A 26,362-nucleotide genomic window follows, 5' to 3' on the forward strand; every position below is an offset into this window, starting at 1 on the left:
GCTATTGATTCTGGTGGATAGCTGGTTGGTGGTTATGCCCACAAAAAATACTGTGCAGAAATTGCAGCAGAGCTGGTAATGATATGACAGTTTTCACAGGTGGCTCTGCATCTGATGGGGTAAGAAAAGTCTGTGACGTGACTAGAGCAGGATGTATTGGGTGGATGAATTGGGCAGGTCTTGTACCTGGGACTTCCACTCAGATATGACCTCTGTTGCGAGTACTAGGAGGAGGTGTGTGGCATAGGGATGGGCCAGGATGTTGTGTAGGTTGGGTGTGCAGTGGAATACAATTTTAGGTGGGTCACCCAGTTGCTCCAATCCATGGTGATACTGGCTGAGAAGGGGGGCACTGCTTTGTAACTTGTTAGTATGATCCCACTCATCAGTATGACGTTGCACCTCCAGCCTGGCTGTGGTCATCAGTCTCCTAGAACTTAGAACTATTAAACCTAACTAACCTAAAGACGTCACACACATCCATGCCTGAGGCAGGATTCGAACCTGTGACCATAGCGGTCGCGTGGTTCCAGACTGTAGCGCCTATAACTGCTTGGCCACCCGGGCCGGCCCTAACTGGTCCTCGATATCCTGGACAATGACACTGAGAAAGCTGACATACAAACGAGTGACCAGTGTTCTACTTGGGGAGAGATCTGGGGATCTTGTTGGCCATGTGAGTACCTCAACATCAAGCAAACAGTTCATAGAAGTATGTGCCATGCTTCGATGAGCACTGTCCTGTTGACAAGTGGCACCACAGTAATGTAGCAAAAGAGGTAACACATGAGGATGCAGGATGTTCTTGCCATACTGTTGTGCCGTCAAGGGTTCCCTCAGTCACTGCCAGCCATGATCTGAAGTCATAACCAGCACCCAAGAGGGCATCACGGTGTGAGGAACCACTGGATAGGACTTAAGGTCACAGCCAGTAGTGGTTGAGGAAACTCTGGCAGCACATCAACAGGACAATGCTGGTCCACAGAGGTCACATGTCTATATGAACTCTATCTGTGATGTTGAGGTACTCCTGTGGCCAGTAAGATTCCTAGATCTGTCCTCGTTGGAACACATGTGGGACTGTCACAGACAGCAGCTCTGTCCCTGTGCCAGTATCCAGGACAAGTTACAACAGCTGTGCACCAGTATGCCTCAGGAGAAGCATGCCAACTGAATTAGTGCATGAATCCAGGCCAGAAGGAATGTGCCATACTGATAAATGTACTCATAGTGCCAACTTATTTGTAAATTACTCAGTATTGTAATAACTGCAATAACATCACATTGCCTCTCAACCCATGAAGTTTCATTTCATTTCCTCCTCCCCTTCTAGGTACTTCAATTTTTTGGGAGGCAAGCAGAAGAAAATTTGCTACTTTTTGTGTAGTTACAGTGCAATGGATGATTATTCTACTACGAGGTAATGGCAATTAAGTGAGGTATAATTATGATGAAATACAGTGAACTGTTAAAATATAATGAGAATTATTGTAAACTGAAATGATGATGTTCTGATGGGGTTACTTGTGAATAATGTATGAATGAACAATGATGTTGATGATGATGTACGCAGTGATGATGTATTGTAAGAAGCATGATAAAGAAGTTATATTTAGGATTTTTGCTGTCTTTAAATTTAGTACAGTATATATTCATAATATCATTAGAAAATGTTGAAAATGGATGAAATGGATTTCTGTGTAATGAAGAAGTAGTAATGCTTCAGTTACTCTATCACTCTGAACCTTGTAGGAACATATTATTACAGATATTAACACAAGTTCATGAGAAATTGTATCAAAGATTGGAGAAACAAATTGGAAATCATTACTGCAACAAATGTAGAGAATCCTGCTTAAAAATAAGGCAGTGAATCTGTTGCTATTAGCACTCTCCATTAAAACAGCATCATGACTGGGTATTTCAACTTTTACATCTTAGCACTAAGCCGTTTAATAAGTATAAATCATGTATGAACTTGCTTACATCTGAAAAGAATTTCTTCCACTTCTGTGACCATGTCAATGACACTGAAATTCACATGAATTTACATGTGTTCTAAATATTTACATGGACTTTTGTCATTTTAGTGCTGATATGAGTAATTTCATTCAACATTAGCTCACATCTGTTTCTTTCCAGTACCCATGCAGCTACATGACTACAAGTTCCTATACAAATCTTGTATACAGAGAATAATTTTGAACTTCAAATAAATGATATGCTAGTGCTTCAATATCAGAACATGGTGAATAGTAAACTGTTTAGTGTTAAGTCTTTACTTTTCAAAATACTGCTTCTATATTTACAGCCCTGTCAACACTCAAGCATAGCTGTTTAACTTGGTTTTTACACTGTTTTTGCTCTGATTATATTAAATTCTGGCAAAATTATGTACTATTTCTGAAAACATTGACTACAAACTGTACCTGATGCTACACTCCAACATGGAACTAAATAATAAAGCCAGAAGGTGGGAAATGATGAGAGCAGCTAAGAATAAGGACATAGATACAGAAAGGGGAAACCCAGTGGAAACCAAATGTGATGATTATCATAAAACAAAGGCAACTTATTTAAAAAGATATTAAAAGAGTTCATGAAACAGTTCATCATAACTGAAGTAATAAACATTATTATTAAAGCCTAGAGGATCTTCAAAGTGTATTCTGTGAAAAAAGTGTTCCTCGAAAAATAAAAAGTTTTTCCACATATTTCCTTTACAAACAGAAATTATATGAGTTATATTGGTTCTCACTCCTTTATATACACAGAATGGTCAGAAATAGTCTGAAAAGCTTGTTAAGGTATAACAGGGGAGGCTGTGATGAGAAATAATTGTTAAGAAAAAATTCAACTGTTCCAGAATTATTTAGCATTGATGTTAGCCGATCAGGTCATCAAGCATGCAAATTCAAGCAGCTTGCCAGAGACATTGTCACCAAATTTGTTCTTCATTTGGATTCCTCATACCAAACAAACATAGCTTTTGATCACCTAGCTTAAATTTATCACTTCTGAAATAGTCACATTTTAACTGGTAAAGAGCATTTGGACAAGTAGTAACTCACGGACCCATAGAAGTCTGTGCATTACTAAATTTTAGCATGTGCAAGTGATTCACTTGCGAGGGCAATGATCTGATTGGCTAATTTCAATGCTAAATAACTTGGAAGCAGCACCCTGTAATTATTTCTCAATACAACCTCTCCTGCAACCCCCTTACAAGCTTTGCAGTGTTTCTGACCACCCTGTGTATCATGATTTCATTGCATCCAAACAATTTTATCACGTTTTGCATTCTAATTTACTAATGTTGCTTCATGTTTAGTTGGGCTAAACTAAGTTGTAGGAGCACAGATTATTAGAATGTATATTGCCATTTTCAAAGTTTGTGCTAATTATATTTACTGTTTAATGAAATTCATTGAGATTAATCATCACACAGAAAACAATTTTGATTAGTCTCCATAACAACATTAACACCAACACTTCGCAGGAATGCCTGTAACTGATTATGACCCATGCACAGCTCTGTTCAACCCGTGTCAACTCTTTTTACACATATCCTCTTGTTCTGGTTCATGCATACTCTGCCAAAATATCATCTATAAATTTTATGTGTGATATTCTGGAGAACAGTGTAATGTACCTGACTAAGACTTCTTCAGTTCAGTACATGATACACATTAATAATGATGCAAGTGTGTGTGTATGAATATGTTTCATACTTACAGTTTAAACTTTTATCATTTGTTGAATGTTGTCACTTGTATGTGAAAACAGGGTGTTTATTTCAATGTTTCTGCAGAATTAAAGTGATATAGAATCAGTGTTTCCAAAGCAACACAATACAGAGTATAGTTTCTGTTTTACAGTATATTTTAACATGTAAGAAAAAGCTAATCAATTTGAAATGTATATTTTTGATCTAAGAAGTATGAAAACAGTATTTGTAATTCTATAATTAGTACAAAAATCTATACTGTTGAAATTCATTGTTTCGATATCCATAGTTGGCAGTCTAGTTTCTGCATGATCTGTCAAACAATGCTCTTCTCTCTCCCAACCTGTATGCTGCTACCCCTTCCCTTTCCCCGTCCGCTCCAGATTGCTGTTCTGTAACATGTGACAGTTGCTTTCCAATGTGTAGGTGTATTTTAGTTGTGCCTGTATGCAACTTAACATGTCATCTTTATGGTAAATAGCAGTCTACCTTTTCCTAATATTGCTCATAAATTTTAACTATAAATCAATTTTGTAGACAGTAAAACAATAATATGTAATATTGTAATTGTTATGGTTCCATTTATAGTGGGGTATTAATGCCCACTGAGAGAGATGAGAGAGTTGATTTTTGGAGTCAGTTTAAGTGTTGAGAGAGTGTTAATGTGTGCAGTACATTCAAAATTCCAGATTATGTACATTCACTGAGAAAAGTTGCTTTCAAAAGAGAAAATATAATGTCAAAATGCATATAAAACAGTCTTAATAATTTAACAATGAAAACCATCAATTATTAATAAAGTTATTTAATTGCATAGATAAAAAATCTACTCCCCAAGTGGCAGTAGAACACACACATAGAAAAGGCTGTTGTGATTGGCAAGCTTTTGGAGCCAGTGGCTCCTTCTTCAGGCAGAAAAGATGAAGGGGGAGGAAGAAGGGTGAAGGAAAAAGACTGGAGAGGCCTAACAAAAGGGGTAGATTTTGGCAAAGTCACCCAGAACCGTTAAGTCTCCCCTGACCCACAGTTCTGGGTGACTTTCCCAAAATCTACTCCTTTTCCTAGACCTCCCAGTCCTTTACTTCACCCTTCTTCCTTCCCCTTCAACCCTTCTGCTTGAAGAAAGAGCCACTGGCTCTGAAAGCTTGCCAATCACAACAGCCTTTTTTATGTGTGCGTTCTGCCACCACTTGGTGAGTAGATTTTTTATCCATCCAATCAAATAGTCTTAATTATTTGATGAAGTGCACCAACTAGGTCCCACATGCATCAGTATCCATGTTAGCTTTCTCCAGCAAACAATTACTGACAACTCATTATCGACATGAAGACCAAGAGATAAGTATCTGAAATATAGGCACCTGACACAAAAGATTTGCTGTTTATAATATGCTTCAAAAAGCTGCAGAAGCAAAATACAAATGGTTAAAGATTTTTATGCCTGAATACCTCACTCCTTCCTGTGCCATATTAGAACTGAGTGGATAGTGTAAATTATGTCTCCTTCTAGTATTATATTTATGTGTTCACAGTGTAATTAACTGTTGACAACAAGCTTCATAAGACTGGAAATGAGATGTGAGGTTGTTTTCAATGTGTTCAACTGTTTACAGAGCTGTCCACAAGATGTTCTCAAGTAGACACCACATATTATCATTATCACACACTTCTCTGCACCAAACTGGGACTGGGACTGGGAGTGGCATAGGGGTGGACTGGGATGTTGTGGAGCTTGGGTGGGTGACAGAACACCACTTTAGTAGGGGTGGGAAAGATTTTGGGTAGGATGTCCCTTATTTCAGAGCATAATGATAGGAAATCAAACACCTGATGAAGGATGTGGTTCAATTATTCCATTCCAGGGAAGTATTGGATGACAAAGGGGGCATTCATTTGTAGTTCGTTCTTGGGGGGTTTTGGGGTGTGTGGGGAAATGGCAAATTTGTGAACTAGGTCTGGAGGACAGTATCTGTCTGTGAAGACACTGGTGAGAGCTTCAGCATACTGGGCAAGGAAGTTCTTGTCACTGCAGATACACCATTCCTAGGTGACCAGCCTATATGGGAGGGATTTTTTGATGTGGAAGGGATGGCAGATGTCAAAATGCAGCTATTGTTGGTGGTTGGTGGGTTTAATGAGGACAGAGGTGTGGATGGAGCAATCAGAGAGGAGGTGGTCCTCACCCCCCCATGGCACCTTCCTGGACATTGACCTCCCTGTGGAAGACCCTGGTGGAAGATATGCCCAATCCACCCTCCCAACACTTCCTATTCCAGTCCTTTCACAGGTTTATCCTATCCCATCAGAAGTCAGGCCACATCTGAAACCAAGCCATATCATATACCAGCTCTGCTGCAATGATTGGACTGCATTTTATATTAGTATTATGACCAATCAGCTAACCACCATGATGGACGACCACCATTAAAAAGCAGCCAAGAGCATGATACACCACCCTTTGACATAATAAGCAACTGAACATAAAATGCTTGATTTCAATGGCTGTTTCAGATGGAAGTTATCCTTACAACACATTCCCTGCTCCCAAAACTATTCTGTCTGGCCTCAACCTACAGTAATGTACTGTCGCCACACCCTCCATCCAACAGTTTCCACCCCCTCTGTCTTATCACCTCCTCCTTATTCACATCTCTTCTCCCACACCGTGTGCCTCCTCTCCTTTGCACCTGCCCCCCCCTCCTCCCCCCCAACCTCACTGCTCACCTCCCAGCTACAGCACCTGACAGTCTTCTCATGCCTCCATATAGTCCCTGCACACTCCACACGAAAGCACTCTTCTCTCCCTCCACCAATACCCTATTATGCCACCCCTTCCCTGTCCCACTCCTGATTGCCACGCAGTGTGACAGTTGCATTCCAGTCCAAGCTGCCATACATTGCAGTAATGTGTGCTTGCTTGTGTGTGAATATGTGTATGTGTGAGTTTTCTTTTCTGAAGAAGGCTTTGTTGGCGAAGAGCTAAATGTGTAATAGTCTTTTTGTGGTATGTGTTTGAAGCTCAGTGTGTTATCTTTATGGTGAGTAGCATCCTATCTTTTTCCTTATACTGCAGACCTAAAAAGTATTTTCTCCATTAGCCCCTAATGGCAGCATAAGGCCATTAAATTACTGCTGGAAGTGGTGAAACCAGGAAAACCTTCCAATGAATATGAAATGCTTACTAATAACAAATGACAAACATCCACACAACTACTTAGTAGATGTTAAATAAAGATATAGACAAAGTTTCAACTAGTGATTAACATGTAACAAAATAATTATACTAACTGATGACAATTTTACGTGTAATTATGCCATGTTAGGTTGCTCTGTATTATAACATATTATGTGTATCCAGAGGCATAGAACATATATACTCAAATAAAGCATATGGTGACAGCGTTTAAGGGTTATGTCTGGAGGCCAATAAATGAATAACAAAAGTTCGTCATTTATAACCTGGGTTAACAATATTATATTGGTATAAAACAACACACTGCGGAACATGGAAAAAACTTAAGTTCAGCATATTCACTATTAGAAATAACCTCTACAAGAATATTTGTTTTTAAGAAAAGAAATCATTTATATCTCATTGCTTCACAGACATGCTGTCATAGAATAAAAGGTACAACAGCAAGCCATCTCATTAAATCTAAGTTTTAAATGATAGATTTTAATGTTGAAAGTTGATAATCAATACATGACTTTAATCATGATATGTGGAGACATGGCTTAGCCACAGCCTGGGGGATGTTTCCAGAATTAGATTTTCACTCTGCAGCGGAGTGTGCGCTAATATGAAACTTCCTGGCAGATTAAAACTGTGTGCCGCACCGAGACTCGAACTTGGGACCTTTGCCTTTTGCGGGCAAGTGCTCTACCTTCTGAGCTACCCAAGCACGACTCATGCCCCATCCTCACAGCTTTACTTCCGCCAGTACCTTGTCTCCTACTTTCACAGGAGAGCTTCTGTGAAGTTTGGAAGTAGGAGACGAGGTACTGGCGGAAGTAAAGCTAGGAGGACGGGGCATGAGTCGTGCTTAGGTAGCTCAGATGGTAGAGCACTTGCCAACGAAAAACAAAGGTCCCAAGTTAGAGTCTCGGTCCGGCACACAGTTTTAATCTGCCAGGAAGTTTCGTATCAGCGCACACTCCGCTGCAGAGTGAAAATCTCATTCTGAACTCTTGTCATTCCCTCCCAATGCAAGATACTAGAGCAATTTAACTCACAACACTGGTCCATAATGTACGCTGAACTGAGTGACGTTACCTGTACAACTTTGTTTGACAAGTCAATAATAAAAATTCTCACTATCTATTAATCTGAAGTGGCTAATTACATTTCGTAGGCAGAAAGTCTCCTAAATTTAGTGACCTTAATCTCAGACAAGGCATTCAACACAGAGAAAATATCACATACAGGAAAAAAATGGACTTGGCATCCCATATGAATTTTCCACACTTTTCATATTTTGGTAATTTTTCCAAGTTATATACTTATTTTTAAACAGGATTTTTATAAATAAACCCATGGGATATGGATATGAGTAACTACTTACACTGCAATTGCAGAAGATAGTCCCTGTCCTCAGGGCTTAAATGTGATATTTTTTTGTATGTTTCCAAAGCTTGAATAAATTCACGAATTGCAGTCACCACCTGTCGGAGGACAAAAATGCTGAATTTATTAGATGTGTTTTGCAAGCTATCTATGAGAACATACAAAACAACTGTACATATTTAAACACAATACAAATTTCAATTACAGGAGTTATTAAACCATCACCAGTGCAAAAAAGGTCACTACTACTACTACTACTAATAATAATAATAATTCATGAATTGGAGAGGATTGAAAAACTATATAAAGAAAAAACATTAAGCTTTAAAAGATAATTATGAGAAAAAGTAAGAATACAGAAACCATATTGTCAGAAGAAAGAAAAAATGATAATGTGGGAAAAGGCAAGACAATACTGCCAAAGTGGGAAATAACGCAAAGAAGCGGAACAGAAACTGTTGATCAATATGATTGGGGGCAGGAATGACAATGATCACTTAGGCTTTCAGCCAAGGGGCAATTTGGCCTGTCCATGCACAGGCTGATGTTACTGAGGTGGTGCCAGGTGTCTGGCAACCAGAGAGGCTAGTGTCCCTCCACACAGCTATAACCTCAGTTTGGTTTTTTGAAACCAATGGCCACTGGATCTTCTGCAGTTTCAGGAATAACATTTTGAGGAATTTATGAATTAACTACTAACATAATCCAGAAATTTCCACCACTTGACAGTCCTGTGCTCAAGCAAGCTATTTGTGTTTGATCATCATGTTCAGTTTAAATGATTTGGGAAGCAAAAGATGATCTAAGTCAGGGGTGGGTAGAAGATTACTTGGAACCAATGTCTGTATGATGCAAGTGTAATGTTGTAATCAATGCATAATCTTAAATAATATTTAATTTACAGGCATACTAAAATTATGCAGCATATCCTTTGCTTCATCCTTGGCTAAAAGTTTTACAAAATGAGAACAGGAATGCCTGAATAAAGTATAGGATTTGTGATCTGTCAGGCTATCACATTTTGCATGATCTCTTGGCTCAAATCATGCTCCTTTCAGGGGCCTTTTCAGCTAGGGAAATAGCTGAAAGTCACACAGAGTTGGAGTCCTTTTTGCATTGTCTAGCATTTCTTCTGCTATTTCCAGACAGAATTGCTTGTTCTCCCTTATCAGCAGCAACAGTATGAATTTTTCAGACATTACACTAATGCACAAATCTCTGATCAAACCGAATGTACCAATCCAATAGTTGCTCCTCCATTGTTTGTAAGTTCTTGCACTGTGGTACAATAGCCTTCTGTGACCAAAGTATGCACTAGCTCAATGACATTGTCATACAGGCTTTCTGGGGGTCTGCCTGGACACAGTTCACCGTCAAGTGACATGTGGCCATTTTTGAAGTGGTTGTGCAACTCCTTTCTCAATGAGTTACTCATAGCTTCATCTCCAAAACCCTTTTGAAACCTTGTGAATGTTTTCCACTTGTATATCCCTAAGGATGTGCAAAAATTATATGCAATATTGCTGCTCAGTTTGTTCTGTCATTTTACAGCTTACTAGAATCTGATGAGTGCTCACTACATGTCCTCACTCATAGAAAGATAGCCAGCAACTGACACTTTCTGTTAGCAGGAAAAACTTCACGGCTTTGTGTGAATTTCCTGCACTATATCTCCACAAAAGAAAGTCTCCAGTGCTTCATTTATCTGGGAAAGAAGAAGGTTTGAAAGTTTTTGTATGCTCCTATAATATATCATGAAAGGCATATGGTAAGCTAATATATTAATACCCCATTATCAGAGACTGTTTTAAGGAGAGGTGCTGAATGTTTCAAACAGAACATCAACAATCTCTTACAGGACATATGGGAGCAAGATTCAAGAAACTGGCTAAGCCTATGCAACACACTTTAAATATCAGTTCTGAAATTAAAACAGCCTCCAAGTACGTACAAAAATAGATGGTGGAATACAATGTGTGATAAAGAGATAGAGGGCTGACTCAAAGTGTGGACTCAGTTAAACAGACATTGAACAACTGATTGATGGGAATCTCTCCAGAAGAATCAGAAAATTGTCTCTCCAGAATAATCCACAAAGGAAAATGAGCTGCTGCCTCCTTCTTAAAGCCCTCTTAGTCAGTGCCTCTGTTGTGTTAGTGGTTAATTCCTATTTGACCTCTCCACCTCTGACTTGGTTTACTTATTGATCTTTTCAATAGTTCATCATTATTTTAAGAATTTTATTTTCATGAGCTTATGACAAAAAGAAAGCTCATAGATATAGAACAAGACTGCTTCAAAAACAACACCAAACACCATGAATTTGAGAAGACCTTTAAGGAGAGTCTGTCTGGTTACCAGACATAAATACTACATTTCCATCGAGCAGACAGATAATGAGAGATGAACACCAAAGAAAATTGAATGATACTGGTTGACTACTTCTAAGTCTTGCTCAACTATGATATGTCATAATAAAGACTGCCCTTCAGAAAGCCAATGCCAAATTTGGATTCAAAATCTACAACAATATAGGGATCAGTAGATATCATCACAGCATTTAAAAACTACCTAGCATCTGGTGAACACAGCATTATTACTGAGATATGGAAGATAGCAAGAGAGGAACTCTTAAAAGTAATACACACATGTTTAATAGAGAACTGGTACACTGAAATGATTCCAGTGGACTTGAAATGTGCATTTATACATCCAACTGATAATAAAAGTGATAAGGCAGATCTGAATGACTATAGAGGCTTATCTCTTTAGCTGGTCACATACAAAATTCTTTCTAAAGCTCATCTAAACCATTTGGAACAATAGACTGACACCTGACTGACATCTACCAAGTAGGATTATGGAAGAACAAATACAGAACTTGAAGAAGATGTTAAGTTTCTCACAAATGTAGCAGCACAACTGTGACCTTCATAGACTTCAAGAAGGCATACGACTCTGCCAATAGACAGTGATTTTGGCAGTCTAGAATGCTATGAGTGGACAGGAAGGGTGAACTCTTGCAAATACAAACTCAAAAGTAAAATTCCTTGGTGAAATCTTTTGACAACTGTATAAGTGTTCCATTTGTTGTTTAACTCCGTTCTGTATAAAGTTATAAGAGAATGGGAAAAGATGTCAAAGGCATAAACATCAGAAGGTCTATGTGTAAAATCAATGTTAAAAGCTTTGCCTTGAAGCAGTCATCACTAAGAGGAAACTAAATATGCCACAGAAATGCTACATAACATAATGGAAAAGGCAGGGATCCAGATATCTCTTGAGAATACCTATTACATAGAGAAATGGCATTAATACACCTGGAAAGTTCTATTAAAGATGAAATACGGAGTGATTTTACAGGTATCCTCTCTCAAACAGCATAAGAGCTCATATTATCATCAGCATTGGACAGTAATAAAAACTTAGAAAGAGCTGTAAAACAAACTTACAAAGAGCTGTAAAACTGCAAAAGGCATTCTGAATCATGCAAAATTACTATAGCCAAAAAATTATACTGCTCAATGGAAAATTCTGACATACAAGACAGTTCTTTTACCAGAAGTACTAAATGTATCAGGGACCACTGCTGTTGAACTTGTAGAAATTGAAATATGTGAGTGAAAAATTTTTACGAAAATATATGACCCCCAGAAGAAAACACACTGTAGTGAAAGAAGTCATGAGATATCGATATACAAATATACAGTTGACTGAAGGATGTATGCACAAGGTATAAAAGGGCAGCACATTGGTGGAGATCTAATTTGTACTTGCGTGACCATGTGAAAAGGTTTCTGGCATGATTATGGCGGCATGATTGGAATTAACAGACTCTGAACGTGGAATGATAGTTGGAGCTAGATGCAGGGGACAGTCCATTTCAGAAATTGTTAGGGAATCTAATATTCCAAAGATCCACAGTGTCAAGAGTGTACAGAGATTACCAAATTTCAGACATTTTAGGCACTACCTCTCATCACGGAAAACACAGTTGCTGATGGCCTCCACTTAACAACTGATAGCAGGGGAATTTGCGTAGAGTTGTCACTGCTCCCACACAAGCAACACTGCATGAAATAACCACAGAAATCAATGTGGAAGATTCAATGAAAGTATCTGTTAGGACAGTGCGGTGAAATCTGGTGCTAATGGGCTACGGCAACAGATGACCAACATGGGTCCCCTTGCTAATAGCATGGCATTGCCCGCAGCACCTCTAGTTGCCTCATGACCATACCAGTTGGACCGCAGATAACAGGAAAATTGTGATCTGGTAAGATGAGTTCCAGTTTCAGTTGGTAAGAGCTGATGGTATGGTTCTAGTATGGTGCAGACCCCATGAAGCCATGGACCCAAGTTGTCAACAAGGCACTGTGCAGGCTGGTGGTGGCTACATAATGGTGTGGACTGTCTTTACATGGAATGGACTGGTTCCTCTGGTCCAACTGTCTTATCATTGACTGTAAATGGTTACATTCAGCTGCTTGGAGACCATCTGCAGCCATCCATGGGCTTCCTGATCCCAAAAAAAAAAAAAACCATGGATGACGATGCACCAGACCACAATTATTCACAACTGGTTTGAAGAACATTCTGGGCAGTTTCAGTGAATGATTTGGCCACCCAGATCACCCAACATGAATCTCATCGAATACTTATGGGACTGTACTGAGTAAAAAAACACACAACTTCAGTTCAATTTACAAACGTGAAGTATAAATAATGCAGCACAAAAAACACTGCAGAATGGCAAAAACTGCCAAGCGCATACACGAATCAAAGTCATTCACTGTCAACCACTGCTAGCAAGGGGGCAAGAAGCAGAATAAGTAAAGAAACACCAATAACCACAGAAGATGCTTTATAAATAAAAGAAAAATGCATCTGGTGTAATTCTCTTTAATTAAATTGCCATAAGCTCAAGATGGATAACCAACAGTAACTGATTCTATGATCATATTTAAAGAATGAACAACAGTAAACTCCAAAAGGACTAGCACATTATTAATTTAAAGAAGGTCGAAATCAGCTTGTTAGAAGAAATTAGGGAAAATTTACAAGATATGAACAGAAGAAATCACAATATATCGTCTTGTCTTTGGGACACTAAAACCAAGACGATGATTCATGGAGAAGTTTAAAAAGTAGAAATGGCCAGAAGAAGAAAATCACTGTGCATTCTTGAAGAGAATTTGTTACATAAGAGAGCAAAAAGCCAGCAAAGTGTGAAACAGTCAGCAACCCACATATGCACAGTTGTTTTGAGTTTGAAAACGTCCTGACAGATTACAACTGTGTGCCAGATTGGGCCTCAAATATAGGGCATTTGCCTTTTGCAGGCCCATTCTAGTAACTGAGCTAACCAAGCATGACTCACAACCCACCCTCACAGCGCGGAATGCGGGGAGCACATCTCTGTAGCAGCGAAAGGGTTAAAGGAGAGACAAAGCACTAGAAATTTCCAAAAATTGCATACAAACGAATAAAATTCGTGAAGTAAGACACTTAGATATTGTTTTTAAATAAAGAAAATATTAAGCACCAGACAAGGTTTGAACACATCACCTTTCGCTTACTAACCCAACGCCTTAACCATTACGCTAACGCAGCTCATTCAACAGCTTAGCTCTATAAAGACTTTAAAACGTCACGCAAAATACTGACAAACACTGTTGGTATGACTATGAATTACTCACACTTCGTCGAAGTACAATAGGAAATAAACAATTACCGCTGTTCTTTATTGCGACTACAGTCGAGATCTGGCAACGTCGTTCTCTGTTCATTGGCTGACTGTGTTTTGTGACGTCACAAGCGCAGAACGAACCTAAACTCGGCCGCCAACATAAATGACGCGCACTTTAGTACTCCTGGAATAAAGAATATAAAAGAGAAATATCTTGGACACAGGGAGGAAGATTCAGTCAGAATACTACTTAACACTACGCGAACTTACACCAACAAACAAATTACAAAGAAAGCTGCTACTTACTCAGTTACATCAAACTAGTAACCCTCCTCCCCCCCGATTGCTTGTGGAATCAAACTCTCAGGCATGAAACAGCTTCCAACAGCTAATCTACGTATTCTCTATATTATTTCTTCCTGGAATGCTAGTCCTAAAAGGTATGCAGGAGAACTTCTGTGAAGTTTGGAATGTAGGAGATGAATGATCACTTGCCTGTGAAAGGCAAAGGTTCCATATTTGAGTCCCAGCCTGGCACGTAATTTTAATCTGCCAGGAAGTTTCAAATCAGTGCAGCAGCCAGAATGCCAATTTACTATTTCTGATATGTGTCGCAGTGATGAACATATTGACACATTTCACAATTCTTTGTGTTTTGCATGTCAAACAATTTATAATAAAGAGGGACATAGCTTTTGGTATTTTTAGTCCCCGTACTCATGTCTGCCCCCCTTCTCTCCTCAAAGTAATTGACTATAGCAGAGCCCCATCTATTAACTGATTAACAAAAAGGCATAGTACGCATTGAGCAATTGCTTGTCACTAACTATGTAATAAATACACAACATGTGTACAAATATAACTGATATGACTGCTCTCGGGTAATTTCATGCCAAAATGAATTCTAAGAAGTTAGCAGAAGCATACTCATTGCTTCACCATTAATACACAAACTGAAGAGAATTTCTATAGTTTTTCATCATCACCAAATAATTAATTCTACATTACATTATGGTTCAATATATCTAAAAACAAAGATGATGTGACTTACCGAACGAAAGTGCTGGCAGGTCGATAGACACACAAACACAAACATACACACGAAATTCAAGCTTTCGCAACAAACGGTTGCTTCATCAGGAAAGGGGGAAGGAGAGGGAAAGACGAAAGGATGTGGGTTTTAAGGGAGAGGGTAAGGAGTCATTCCAATCCTGGGAGCGGAAAGAGTTACCTTAGGGGGAAAAAAGGACAGGTATACACTCGCGCACACACACATATCCATCCGCACGTACACAGACACAAGCAGACATTTGTAAAGGCAAAGAGTTTGGGCAGAGATGTCAGTTTAGGCGGAAGTACAGAGGCAAAGATGTTGTTGAAAGACAGGTGAGGTATGAGCGGCGGCAAATTGAAATTAGTGGAGATTGAGACCTGGCGGATAACGAGAAGAGAGGATATACTGAAGGGCAAGTTCCCATCTCCGGAGTTCTGAAAGGTTGGTGTTAGTGGGAAGTATCCAGATAACCCGGACTGTGTAACACTGTGCCAAGATGTGCTGGCCGTGCACCAAGGCATGTTTAGCCACAGGGTGATCCTCATTACCAACAAACATTGTCTGCCTGTGTCCATTCATGCGAATGGACAGTTTGTTGCTGGTCATTCCCACATAGAAAGCTTCACAGTGTAGGCAGGTCAGTTGGTAAATCACGTGGGTGCTTTCACACGTGGCTCTGCCTTTGATCGTGTACACCTTCCAGGTTACAGGACTGGAGTAGGTGGTGGTGGGAGGATGCATGGGAGAGGTTTTACACCGGAGGCGGTTACAAGGGTAGGAGCCAGAAGGTAGGGAAGGTGGTTTGGGGATTTCATCGGGATGAACTAAGATGTTACGAAGGTTAGGTGGACGGCAGAAAGACACTCTTGGTGGAGTGGGGATGATTTCATGAAGGATGGATCTCATTTCAGGGCAGGATTTGAGGAAGTCGTATCCCTGCTGGAGAGCCATATTCAGAGTCTGATCCAGTCCCGGAAAGTATCCTGTCACATGTGGGGCACTTTTGGGGTTCTTCTGTGGGAGGTTCTGGGTTTGAGGAGATGAGGAAGTGGCTCTGGTTATTTGCTTCTGTACCAGGTCGGGAGGTTAGTTGCGGGATGCGAAAGCTGTTTTCAGGTTGTTGGTGTAATGGTTCAGGGATTCCGGACTGGAGCAGATTCGTTTGCCACGAAGACCTAGGCTGTAGGAAAGGCACCGTTTGATGTGGAATGGGTGGCAGCTGTCATACTGCAGGTACTGTTGCTTGTTGGTGGGTTTGATGTGGACGGACGTGTGAAGCTGGCCATTGGACAGGTGGAGGTCAATGTCAAGGAAAGTGGCATGGGATTTGGAGTAGGACCAGGTGAATCTGATGGAACCAAAGGAGTTGAGGATGGAGAGGAAATTCTGGAGTTCTTCTTCACTGTGAGTCCAGATCATGAAGATGTCATCGATAAATCTGTACCAAACCTTGGGTTGGCAGGCCTGGGTAACCAAGAAGGCTTCCTCTAAGCGACCCATGAATAGGTTGGCGTAAGAGGGGGCCATCCTGGTACCCATGGCTGTTCCCTTTAATTGTTGGTATGTCAGGATGAAGCTGGCTAAGGTAATGAGGAAAGAGGTTTTCGGTAGGGTGGCAGGTGATCAGCGTTATGTGGGAATGACCAGCAACAAACTGTCCATTTGCATGAATGGACACAGGCAGACAGTGTTTGTTGGTAATGAGGATCACCCTGTGGCTAAACATGCCTTGGTGCACGGCTAGCACATCTTGGCACAGTGTTACACAGTCCGGGTTATCTGGATACTTCCCACTAACACCAACCTGTCAGAACTCCGGAGATGGGAACTTGCCCTTCAGTATATCCTCTCTTCTCGTTATCCGCCAGGCCTCAATCTCCACTAATTTCAATTTGCCGCCGCTCATACCTCAGCTGTCTTTCAACAACATCTTTGCCTCTGTACTTCCGCCTCGACTGACATCTCTGCCCAAACTCTTTGCCTTTACAAATGTCTGCTTGTGTCTGTGTATGTGCGGATGGATATATGTGTGTGTGCGAGTGTATACCTGTCCTTTTTCCCCCCTAAGGTAAGTCTTTCCGCTCCCGGGATTGGAATGACTCCTTACCCTCTCCCTTAAAACCCACATCCTTTCGTCTTTCCCTCTCCTTCCCTCTTTCCTGATGAAGCAACCGTTTGTTGTGAAAGCTTGAATTTCGTGTGTATGTTTGGGTTTGTGTGTCTATCGACCTGCCAGCACTTTCGTTTGGTAAGTCACATCATCTTTGTTTTTAGATATATTTTTCCCACGTGGAATGTTTCCCTCTATTATATTCATTACATTATGGTTCCTGTGAGATGATCCCCACTTTGCATTTATAACACTATTAAGTATTTTCCAGCTGTAACAAATGTAGTGTCATCTGCATAGAGTGTGGACTTACACAATATAATACTGAGCAAGTCATCGACATAGATTACAAAATGTAAAGAGCTTTTGACAAACCCCATTTTTTTGACATATGAACATGTTATCTCATACTGCTGAACGAACATGTTATCTCATACTGCTGAACTATACAATTTTTTTTTCTCTCACTCAGATATGGTCTGATAAAAGAATGTTCTGAACCTGTAACCCAATACTACCAGAACTATTCCCCCTGTAGAATTCCGTGAATGATAGAACCAAATACCTTTCTGAGATCCACAAGCAACAAATTAGGAGATAATATCTGTTTGAATGAGGATCGTTTATCGGAAAGAATGTCTTCAATTGCTTTCACTGTTGACAAAGTTTCAAATCAGTGTGAGTTACTAAGAACAGTGTATACAGACATATAGTGACAAATATGGCATAACTACTTTTGAAAGTAAGGGCACAGGACAGGTTGATGGAATTAATTTAGTAGGTGTAGATATAATAATCATCGTTTTTAGTGATGAAAACAGCCACTATCAAGAACCCCCCCCCCCCCATGAACCATAGACCTTGCCGTTGGTGGAGAGGCTTGCATGCCTCAGCGATACAGATAGCCGTACCGTAGGTGCAACCACAATGGAGGGGTATCCGTTGGGAGGCCAGACAAACGTGTGGTTATGGAAGAGGGGCAGCAGCCTTTTCAGTAGTGGCAGGGGCAACGGTCTGGATGATTGACTGATCTGGCCTTGTAACATTAAACAAAATGGCCTTGCTGCGCTGGTACTGTGAACGGCTGAAAGCAAGGGAAAACTACAGTCATAATTTTCCCCGAGTGCATGCAGATTTACTGTATGGTTAAATGATGATGGCGTCCTCTTGGGTAAAATATTCCAGAGGTAAAATAGTCTCCCATTCAGATCTCCGGGCGGGGACTACTTAAGAGGACATAGTTATCAGGAGAAAGAAAACTCGCATTCTACGGATCGGAGCGTGGAATGTCAGATCCCTTAATCGGGCCGGTAGGTTAGAAAACTTAAAAACAGAAATGGATAGGTTAAAGTTAGATATAGTGGGAATTAGCGAAGTTCGGTGGCAGGAGGAACAAGACTTCTGGTCAGGTGAATATAGGGTTCTAAATACAAAGTCAAATAGCGGTGATGTAGGAGTAGGTTTAATAATGAATAAAAAAATAGGAATGCAGGTAAGCTACTACAAACAGCATAGTGAACGCATTATTGTGGCCAAGATAGACACGAAGCCCACGCCTACTACAGTAGTACAAGTTTATATGCCAACTAGCTCTGCAGATGATGAAGAAATTGATGAAATGTATGAGATAAAAGAAATTATTCAGATAGTGAAGGGAGACGAAAATTTAATAGTCATGGGTGATTGGAATTCGATAGTAGGAAAAGGAAGAGAAGGAAACATAGTAGATGAATATCGATTGGGGGTAAGAAATGAAAGAGGAAGGCAGCTAGTAGAATTTTGCACAAAGCATAACTTAATCATAGCTAACACTTGGTTCAAGAATCATGAAAGAAGGTTGTATACATGGAAGAATGCTGGAGATACTAGAAGGTATCAGATAGATTATATAATGGTAAGACAGAGACTTAGGAACCAGGTTTTAAATTGAAGGACATTTCCAGGGGGCAGATGTGAACACTGACCACAATCTATTAGTTATGAACTGTAGATTAAAACTGAAGAAACTGCAAAAGGGTGGGAATTTAAGGAGATGGGACCTGGATAAACTGACTAAACCAGGGGTTGTGCAGAGTTTCAGGGAGAGCATAAGGGAGCAATTGACAGGAATGGGGGAAAGAAATATGGTAGAAGAAGAATGGGTAGCTTTGAGGGATGAAGTACTGAAGGCAGCAGAGGACCAAGTAGGTAAAAAGACGAGGGCTTGTAGAAATCCTTGGGTAACAGAAGAAATACTGAATTTAATTGATGAAAGGAGGAAATATAAAAATGCAGTAAGGGAAGCAGGCAAAAAGGAATACAAATGTCTCAAAAATTAGATTGACAGGAAGTGCAAAATGGCTAAGCAGGGATGGCTAGAGGACAAATGTAAGGATGTAGAGGCTTATCTCACTAGGGGTAAGATAGATACTGCCTATAGGAAAATTAAAGAGACCTTTGGAGAAATGAGAACCACTTGTATGAATATCAAGAGCTCAGATGGAAACCCAGTTCTAAGCAAAGAAGGGAAAGCAGAAAGGTGGAAGGAGTATATAGAGGGTTTATACAAGGGCGATGTACTTGAGGACAATATTATGGAAATGGAAGAGGATGTAGATGAAGATGAAATGGGAGATATGATAGTGTGTGAAGAGTTTGACAGACCACTGAAAGACCTAAGTCGAAACAAGGCCCCGGGAGTAGACAACATTCCATTAGAACTACTGACAGCCTTCGGAGAGCCAGTCCTGACAAAACTCTACCATCTGGTGAGCAAGATGTATGAGACAGGCGAAATACCTTCTGACTTCAAGAAGAATATAATAATTCCAATTCCAAAGAAAGCAGGTGTTAACAGATGTGAAAATTACCGAACTATCAGTTTAATAAGTCATGGCTGCAAAATACTAACGCGAATTCTTTACAGATGAATGGAAAAACTGGTAGAAGCCAACCTTGGGGAGGATCATTTTGGATTCTGTAGAAATATTGGAAAACGTGAGGCAATACTGACCCTACGACTTATCTTAGAAGAAAGATTAAGGACAGGCAAACCTATGTTTCTAGCATTTGTAGACTTAGAGAAAGCTTTTGACAATGTTGACTGGAATACTCAGTTTCAAATTCTGAAGGTGGCAGGGGTAAAATACAGGGAGCGAAAGGCTATCTACAATTTGTACAGAAAGCAGGTGGCAGTTATAAGAGTCAAGGGACATGAAAGGGAAGCAGTGGTTGGGAAGGGAGTGAGACAGGGTTGCAGCCTCTCCCCAATGTTATTCAATCTGTATATTGGGCAAGCAGTAAAGGGAACAAAAGAAAAATTTGGAGTAGGTATTAAAATCCATGGAGAAGAAATAAAAAATTTGAGGTTTGCCGATGACATTGTAATTCTGTCAGAGACAGCAAAGGACTTGGAAGGGCAGTCGAACGGAATGGACAGTGTCTTGAAAGGAGGATATAAGATGAACATCAACAAAAGCAAAACGAGGATAATGGAATGTAGTCGAATTAAGTCGGGTGATGCTGAGGGAATTAGATTAGGAAATGAGACACTTAAAATAGTAAAGGAGTTTTGCTATTTGGGGAGCAAAATAACTGATGATGGTCGAAGTAGAGAGGATATAAAATGTTAACTGGCAACGGCAAGGAAAGCGTTCCTGAAGAAGAGGAATTTGTTAACACAGAGTATAGATTTAAGTGTCAGGAAGTCGTTTCTGAAAGTATTTGTATGGAGTGTAGCCATGTATGGAAGTGAAACATGAACGATAAATAGTTTAGACAAGAAGAGAATGGAAGCTTTTGAAATGTGGTGCTACAGAAGAATGCTGAAGATTAGATGGGTAGATCACATAACTAATAAGGAGGTATTGAATAGAATTGGGGAGGAGTTTGTGGCACAACTTGACTAGAAGAAGGGATCAGTTGGTAGGACGTGTTATGAGGCATCAAGGGATCACCAATTTAGTATTGGAGGGCAGTGTGGAGGAAGACCAAGAGATGAATACATGAAGCAGATTCAGAAGAATGCAGGTTGCAGTAGGTACTGGGAGATGAGGAAGCTTGCACAGGATAGAGTAGCATGGAGAGCTGCATCAAACCAGTCTCAGGACTGAAGACCACAACAACAACAACAATATCAAGTATCCAGTGAATTAGTGACTGCCATTTTATATTAAATTTTGTATACGAGGTGTGGCTAGAAAAAAACCGGACTAGTACTGGTGAAACAATAAAGCGAATGCAATAAGGCTGAAAGTCGCGTGGCCTGTCACGTGACTCTTGGTCCGCCTACTGCTCGAGTTTCATATGCCTCCTGCACTCAGTCTGCTCGTAGCGTCTGTTTTAAGTAGTTGACGTTTTGTCTGTGCGTCGGAAAATGTTGAGTGTACAGAAAGAACAGCGTGTTAACATCAAATTTTGTTTCAAAATAGGAAAATCTGCAAGTGAAACGTTTGTAATGTTACAACAAGTGTACGGCGATGATTGTTTATCGCGAACACAAATGTTTGAGTGGTTTAAACGATTTAAAGATGGCCGCGAAGACACCAGTGATGACACTCGCACTGGCAGACCATTGTCAGCAAAAACTGATGCAAACATTGAAAAAATCGGTAAACTTGTTCGACAAGATCGCCATTTAACAATCAGAGCAGTGTCTGAGTTAACAGGAGTTGACAAGGAAAGTGTTAGGCAGATTCTTCATGAAAGTTTCAACATGAACAAAGTGTGTTCAAAAATGGTTCCAAAGTGTCTCACAATTGAACAGAAGGAACGCCGAAGAATGATTTGTTCTGACATCCTGGAAAACATTGAAAGTGATCCCACCTTCTTACAAAATGTTATTACTTGCGATGAATCATGGTTTTTTACTTACGATCCCGAAACTAAACGCCAATCAATGCATTGGAAAACTCCTGGTTCTCCACGACAAAAAAAAGCACGAATGTCAAAATCGAAATTCAAGGCAATGATGATTTTTTTTTTTTTTTTTTTATGACATCAAAGGGATTGTGCACATTGATTGGGTACCAGAGGGACAAACAGTGAATCAGCATTACTACATTAGCGTCCTGGCTACCCTACGTGAGCGAGTACGGAGAAAACGGAACGATTTGTGGAGAAAAAAGTCATGGATCCTTCACCAAGACAATGCCCCAGCTCACAGTGCATTGTCAGTGAAGACGTTTTTGGCAAAACACAACATTCCCATCTTAGATCATCCACCCTACTCACCTGATTTGGCCCCCTGTGACTTTTTTCTTTTCCCTAAAGTCAAGTCAGCTTTGAAAGGAACTAGATTTGAGACTGTTGAAGCAGTAAAAGAAAAAGTGACGGAAGTAATGTATGGACTTACCGAAAATGATCTGCAGCATTGCTATGAACAGTGGAAAATTCGTATGGAGCGGTGTAGAGACCGAGGAGGAGAGTACATTGAAGGAGATAACATGAAATTGTAAATAATTGTAAATAAATGTTTTTTCCAGTATCAGTCCGGTTTTTTTCTAGCCGCACCTCGTACACATGAAAATTGAAGAGATCATATAAATCCTCTGATTCTGAGTGACTTAATTTTTCTATTGTCCATCTCTGTAGTTGAGTGTTCAGCTCATCTGACTGACACAGCAGTAGCTGAGTTCAGTTCCTAGTACTGCCAGGGATTTTCCCTCAGCGGGATGTGTACTCAGTCTCAACTCAAACTGAGGAATTACATGAATGAGAACTAGTGACTGTAATTTCTGGAAAGATGACAACTGTTGAGAGAGCAGTGCACTGACCCCTATGCCTCTCAAACACATCAAAATGATGACAGATCATGCCACAGCAGCCGGTCAGTATTGCATTGTCCTTAGGACCAGAACATTTAGTTGGTACTGGTAATTTAGCCATTGCTATTTTAATGTTGCTTACTTTTACCTCTTTCCATTTAAAATGTGGAGCTACATCAACAGCATATTGTGGGAACTTACTAACATTATTTTAGTTATGGATGATGTCATATTTCTGGCTTTTTTCAGTGTTATCTGTGTTATTCCTATCACAAACACTAAAGAAGAAACTGTGTGGTACAACAGTTAAGAAAAATGAGCACTGTTACTGCAATAATTTAATAAAGTAACTACTGAAGTCCTGGTGTGACATCTTCACACCTTTACTTCTATGCACATGAGTCTTGATAACAATAAACGCAGTTTTACATTTATTTTGTGGGTTATTACTGTAAGCATCATTTGCCTTCAAATGATTAATCTCATTTCTGATTTGTATTTGCTCTTTAATTTTATGTAGCTAGCTTTCTCAACATCACATTTTTTTACTTGTCATAAGAAATCATCACTGGAGTTCTAAGCATTTATAAAATCAGGTGTAAACCAGATACACATAGGTGTGAGATTATGTTTCGTGGCAGTTCCTTTACTTTATTTTACTACCTTCAGGCAACAGATTTTAATCGTATGTGAGAGGGCATACAGAAATAACATAAACTCACCTTCAAAACAAGCACTTTCGAGAATATAATTGCAATTTGTCATCTTTAACTGTGACTTGTGTGTGGTGTCTTATATCACTCAGAAGTCTAATATACTTAATTCCAATGCAGTCTGATACATGCATTTTTGTTTTTAATTTTAACCATGTACCTTTATGATCTGACAAAATAATAAATACTGAAAAATATAGTTCATACAGTTTTTTGAACATTTGTAATTACATAATCAAGATAAGGAAACTGCCTTACCAAATTATTATTAACAGAATACAGGACGTCATGATCTTTGCATGTTAAGTAGGTGAAGTTGCTTAAGTGTATGTAGCCTTATGTCAGTATTTATGTCTTCAAAAATTAATATCTTCTATCCAGACCATTTTTAAACATGTTGGATAATTTTCTCTGAGGCCTGTGCAAAACACTCTGATATCACTGTCTGTTGTACCGTAAACAGATACAATTATATGTGTTAAATGTGAAGGTGCTTCTAGTGCTTTTTCTATGCATTAAACATCAACACAAAAGTATAGAATTGGACATCTGTGCCACTATGTTGCTGACAAAACCCTCATTTGACCAATTCTTGAGTATTATTCATCACACTTTGGCCCATACCAATGGAAGTGACAGATTAATAGCCAAAGTAAAGCTGTATGAAGCACAATTAATTTGTGTATTCAGTATGAGAGTATCATATGTAAGCTCAACAAACTCTAGTGGGAGGTGCTACAAGGAAAGTGTTGTGCATCATGAAGAGTCTTACAAAACTGGGAGAACTCCAAATGTGTCAAGAAATATATCACTTCCTCCAACATGTATATTACATAATGATCATAAAGTCAAGGTAGAGAAATTTGGGCTCATAAATAGGGGTATCAACAATCATTATTCACTGATACCATCTGCAAATCAAACAGAAAGGGTAGGAAATGAATGATGTACACTGTATGCCTGTTGCTGTATATGTAGTCTACTCATAGCTGGGAAGGTTTAGCCCTTGTATAAATAGAGATATTGTGGAAAATTACTTGACCACAAGTCAAGATAAGTTTTGAAATGACATCTTGGAATTGCCAGTGGCATGTACATAAAACAACTTCCATGTTATTATTAACTTTTGTACACTATGGGGACTTAGACTGAAAGATTCGTGTTAGATGATAACACTACTAAAGAATAGCTGCCACAAAAGTGAGAGATATGGACTCAACTTTTGATTTATTATTTTAGTTTCTATCATTTTTCAATGCTTATTTCAGTGCACACTGTACTGGTGATTCAAAGATTCAGATTCAGATTCTTTATTTGTCATTGATCACATGCAGTGAAATAGGCATTACAATTATGTCAAGATACATAAGGAGTTACTAAATTAGTGAGTGTTTACATTAGAAGTACAAATTATTTATGCTTCATTAATCTATATACAGTATTGGAATCATAGAGTTAAAACTCAATTTCTATGTTACAAGTATCCATGAATTCTGTGAGACTGTAGTATGGATTGTCTATTAACCATTTGTGCAGTTTACTTTTAAAATTATTGAAAGGTGTATTGAGTGCAGTATGTGGTAATTTGTTAAATAATTTCAAACAGTTCACTTTATGAGAGTTGCCTGTTTTTGTCAGCCTATGTCTAGGAATCTCAATACTGTCTTTGTTTCTGGTGTCATGTAAGTGTATGTTCTTTCTGGTGTTAAATTTTGTTCTGTTCTTTTTAGCAGATATCAGTGATGCATAAATATAAAGATTTATCACTGCCACTATTTCCATTTTGATGAATAAGGGACGGCAATGTTCCCTTGGACCAACCTTGCACACTATTCGTAGCACTTTTTTCTGCATCAGTAGTACATCACTGACATGACATGAGTGGCTCCATAGTAACAGCCCATAAGATATATAAGACTGAAAAAGTCCAAAGTAAGCTGTTCTGAGATATTTGTTACTCACTAGATCAGACAGTTTCCAGATGAGATAGGATACCCTCGATAACTTTTTGCAGACCTGGTTGATAAGGGGTTGCCAGTTAAGTTTGGAATCAATGTGTATTCCAAGCAGTTTTACGGATTTTGGTTCTACCTCATTAGCCAGTCCCAACTGCAGATGCTGAGTTTTCTCTGGATTATATAGAAGTTTGTTAGCCGAGAACCAGTTTAGTGTTAAGGTGAGAGTGTCCTGTGATGTATTCAGAGCTTCAGAATTTTAGTCAAGTTTCTGTATGTGAACACAATGGAAAATGCAGGATGGAATGTAACAATATGATAAAAATGATAGTTGCTACTCACCATATAGCGGAGATGCTGAGTCGCAGATAGGCACAACAAAAAGACTGTCTCAAAATAAGCTTTCGATCAACGAGGCTTTTGTCAAAAATAGATGACAGATAGACACACACACACACACACACACACACACACACACACACACACACACACACAAATGCATGCACAAGTGCAACTCACATCCACATGACCACAATCTATGGCAGCTGAAGCCACAACTGCCACAGACTGTGGTCATGTGTGTATGAGTTGTGATTGTGTGTGTGTGTGTGTGTGTCTTAACAAAGACCTTGTTGGCCAAAAGCTTATTTTGTGATAGTCTTTTTGTTGTGTCTATCTGCGACTCAGCATCTCCATTATTTGTGCTAATTCTGTTGTGTGTAAGATCTACACCTGCTCTGCTCATAGACAGAGGCAGAAATTGAAAGCTTAGCATTACCTTTCAGAGAGCAGTTAAAATTTCTATA

The 26,362-nt window shown here is 39.4% G+C and overlaps 1 protein-coding gene across 3 annotated transcripts in view; it reads right to left on the reverse strand.

Moving 5' to 3' along the window:
* Positions 1-26,362, reverse strand: part of LOC126236892 (protein timeless) — a 399,100-nt gene that overhangs the window by 118,963 nt on the left and 253,775 nt on the right. For all 3 annotated transcript variants that reach the window (XM_049946528.1, XM_049946529.1, XM_049946531.1), the window contains one exon: positions 8,290-8,389. In XM_049946528.1, coding sequence (XP_049802485.1) covers positions 8,290-8,389 — 100 coding nt within the window. The remainder of the gene's footprint in view (positions 1-8,289; positions 8,390-26,362) is intronic.

Source organism: Schistocerca nitens, chromosome 2, assembly GCF_023898315.1.
Source record: "Schistocerca nitens isolate TAMUIC-IGC-003100 chromosome 2, iqSchNite1.1, whole genome shotgun sequence".
NCBI lineage: Eukaryota > Metazoa > Arthropoda > Insecta > Orthoptera > Acrididae > Schistocerca > Schistocerca nitens.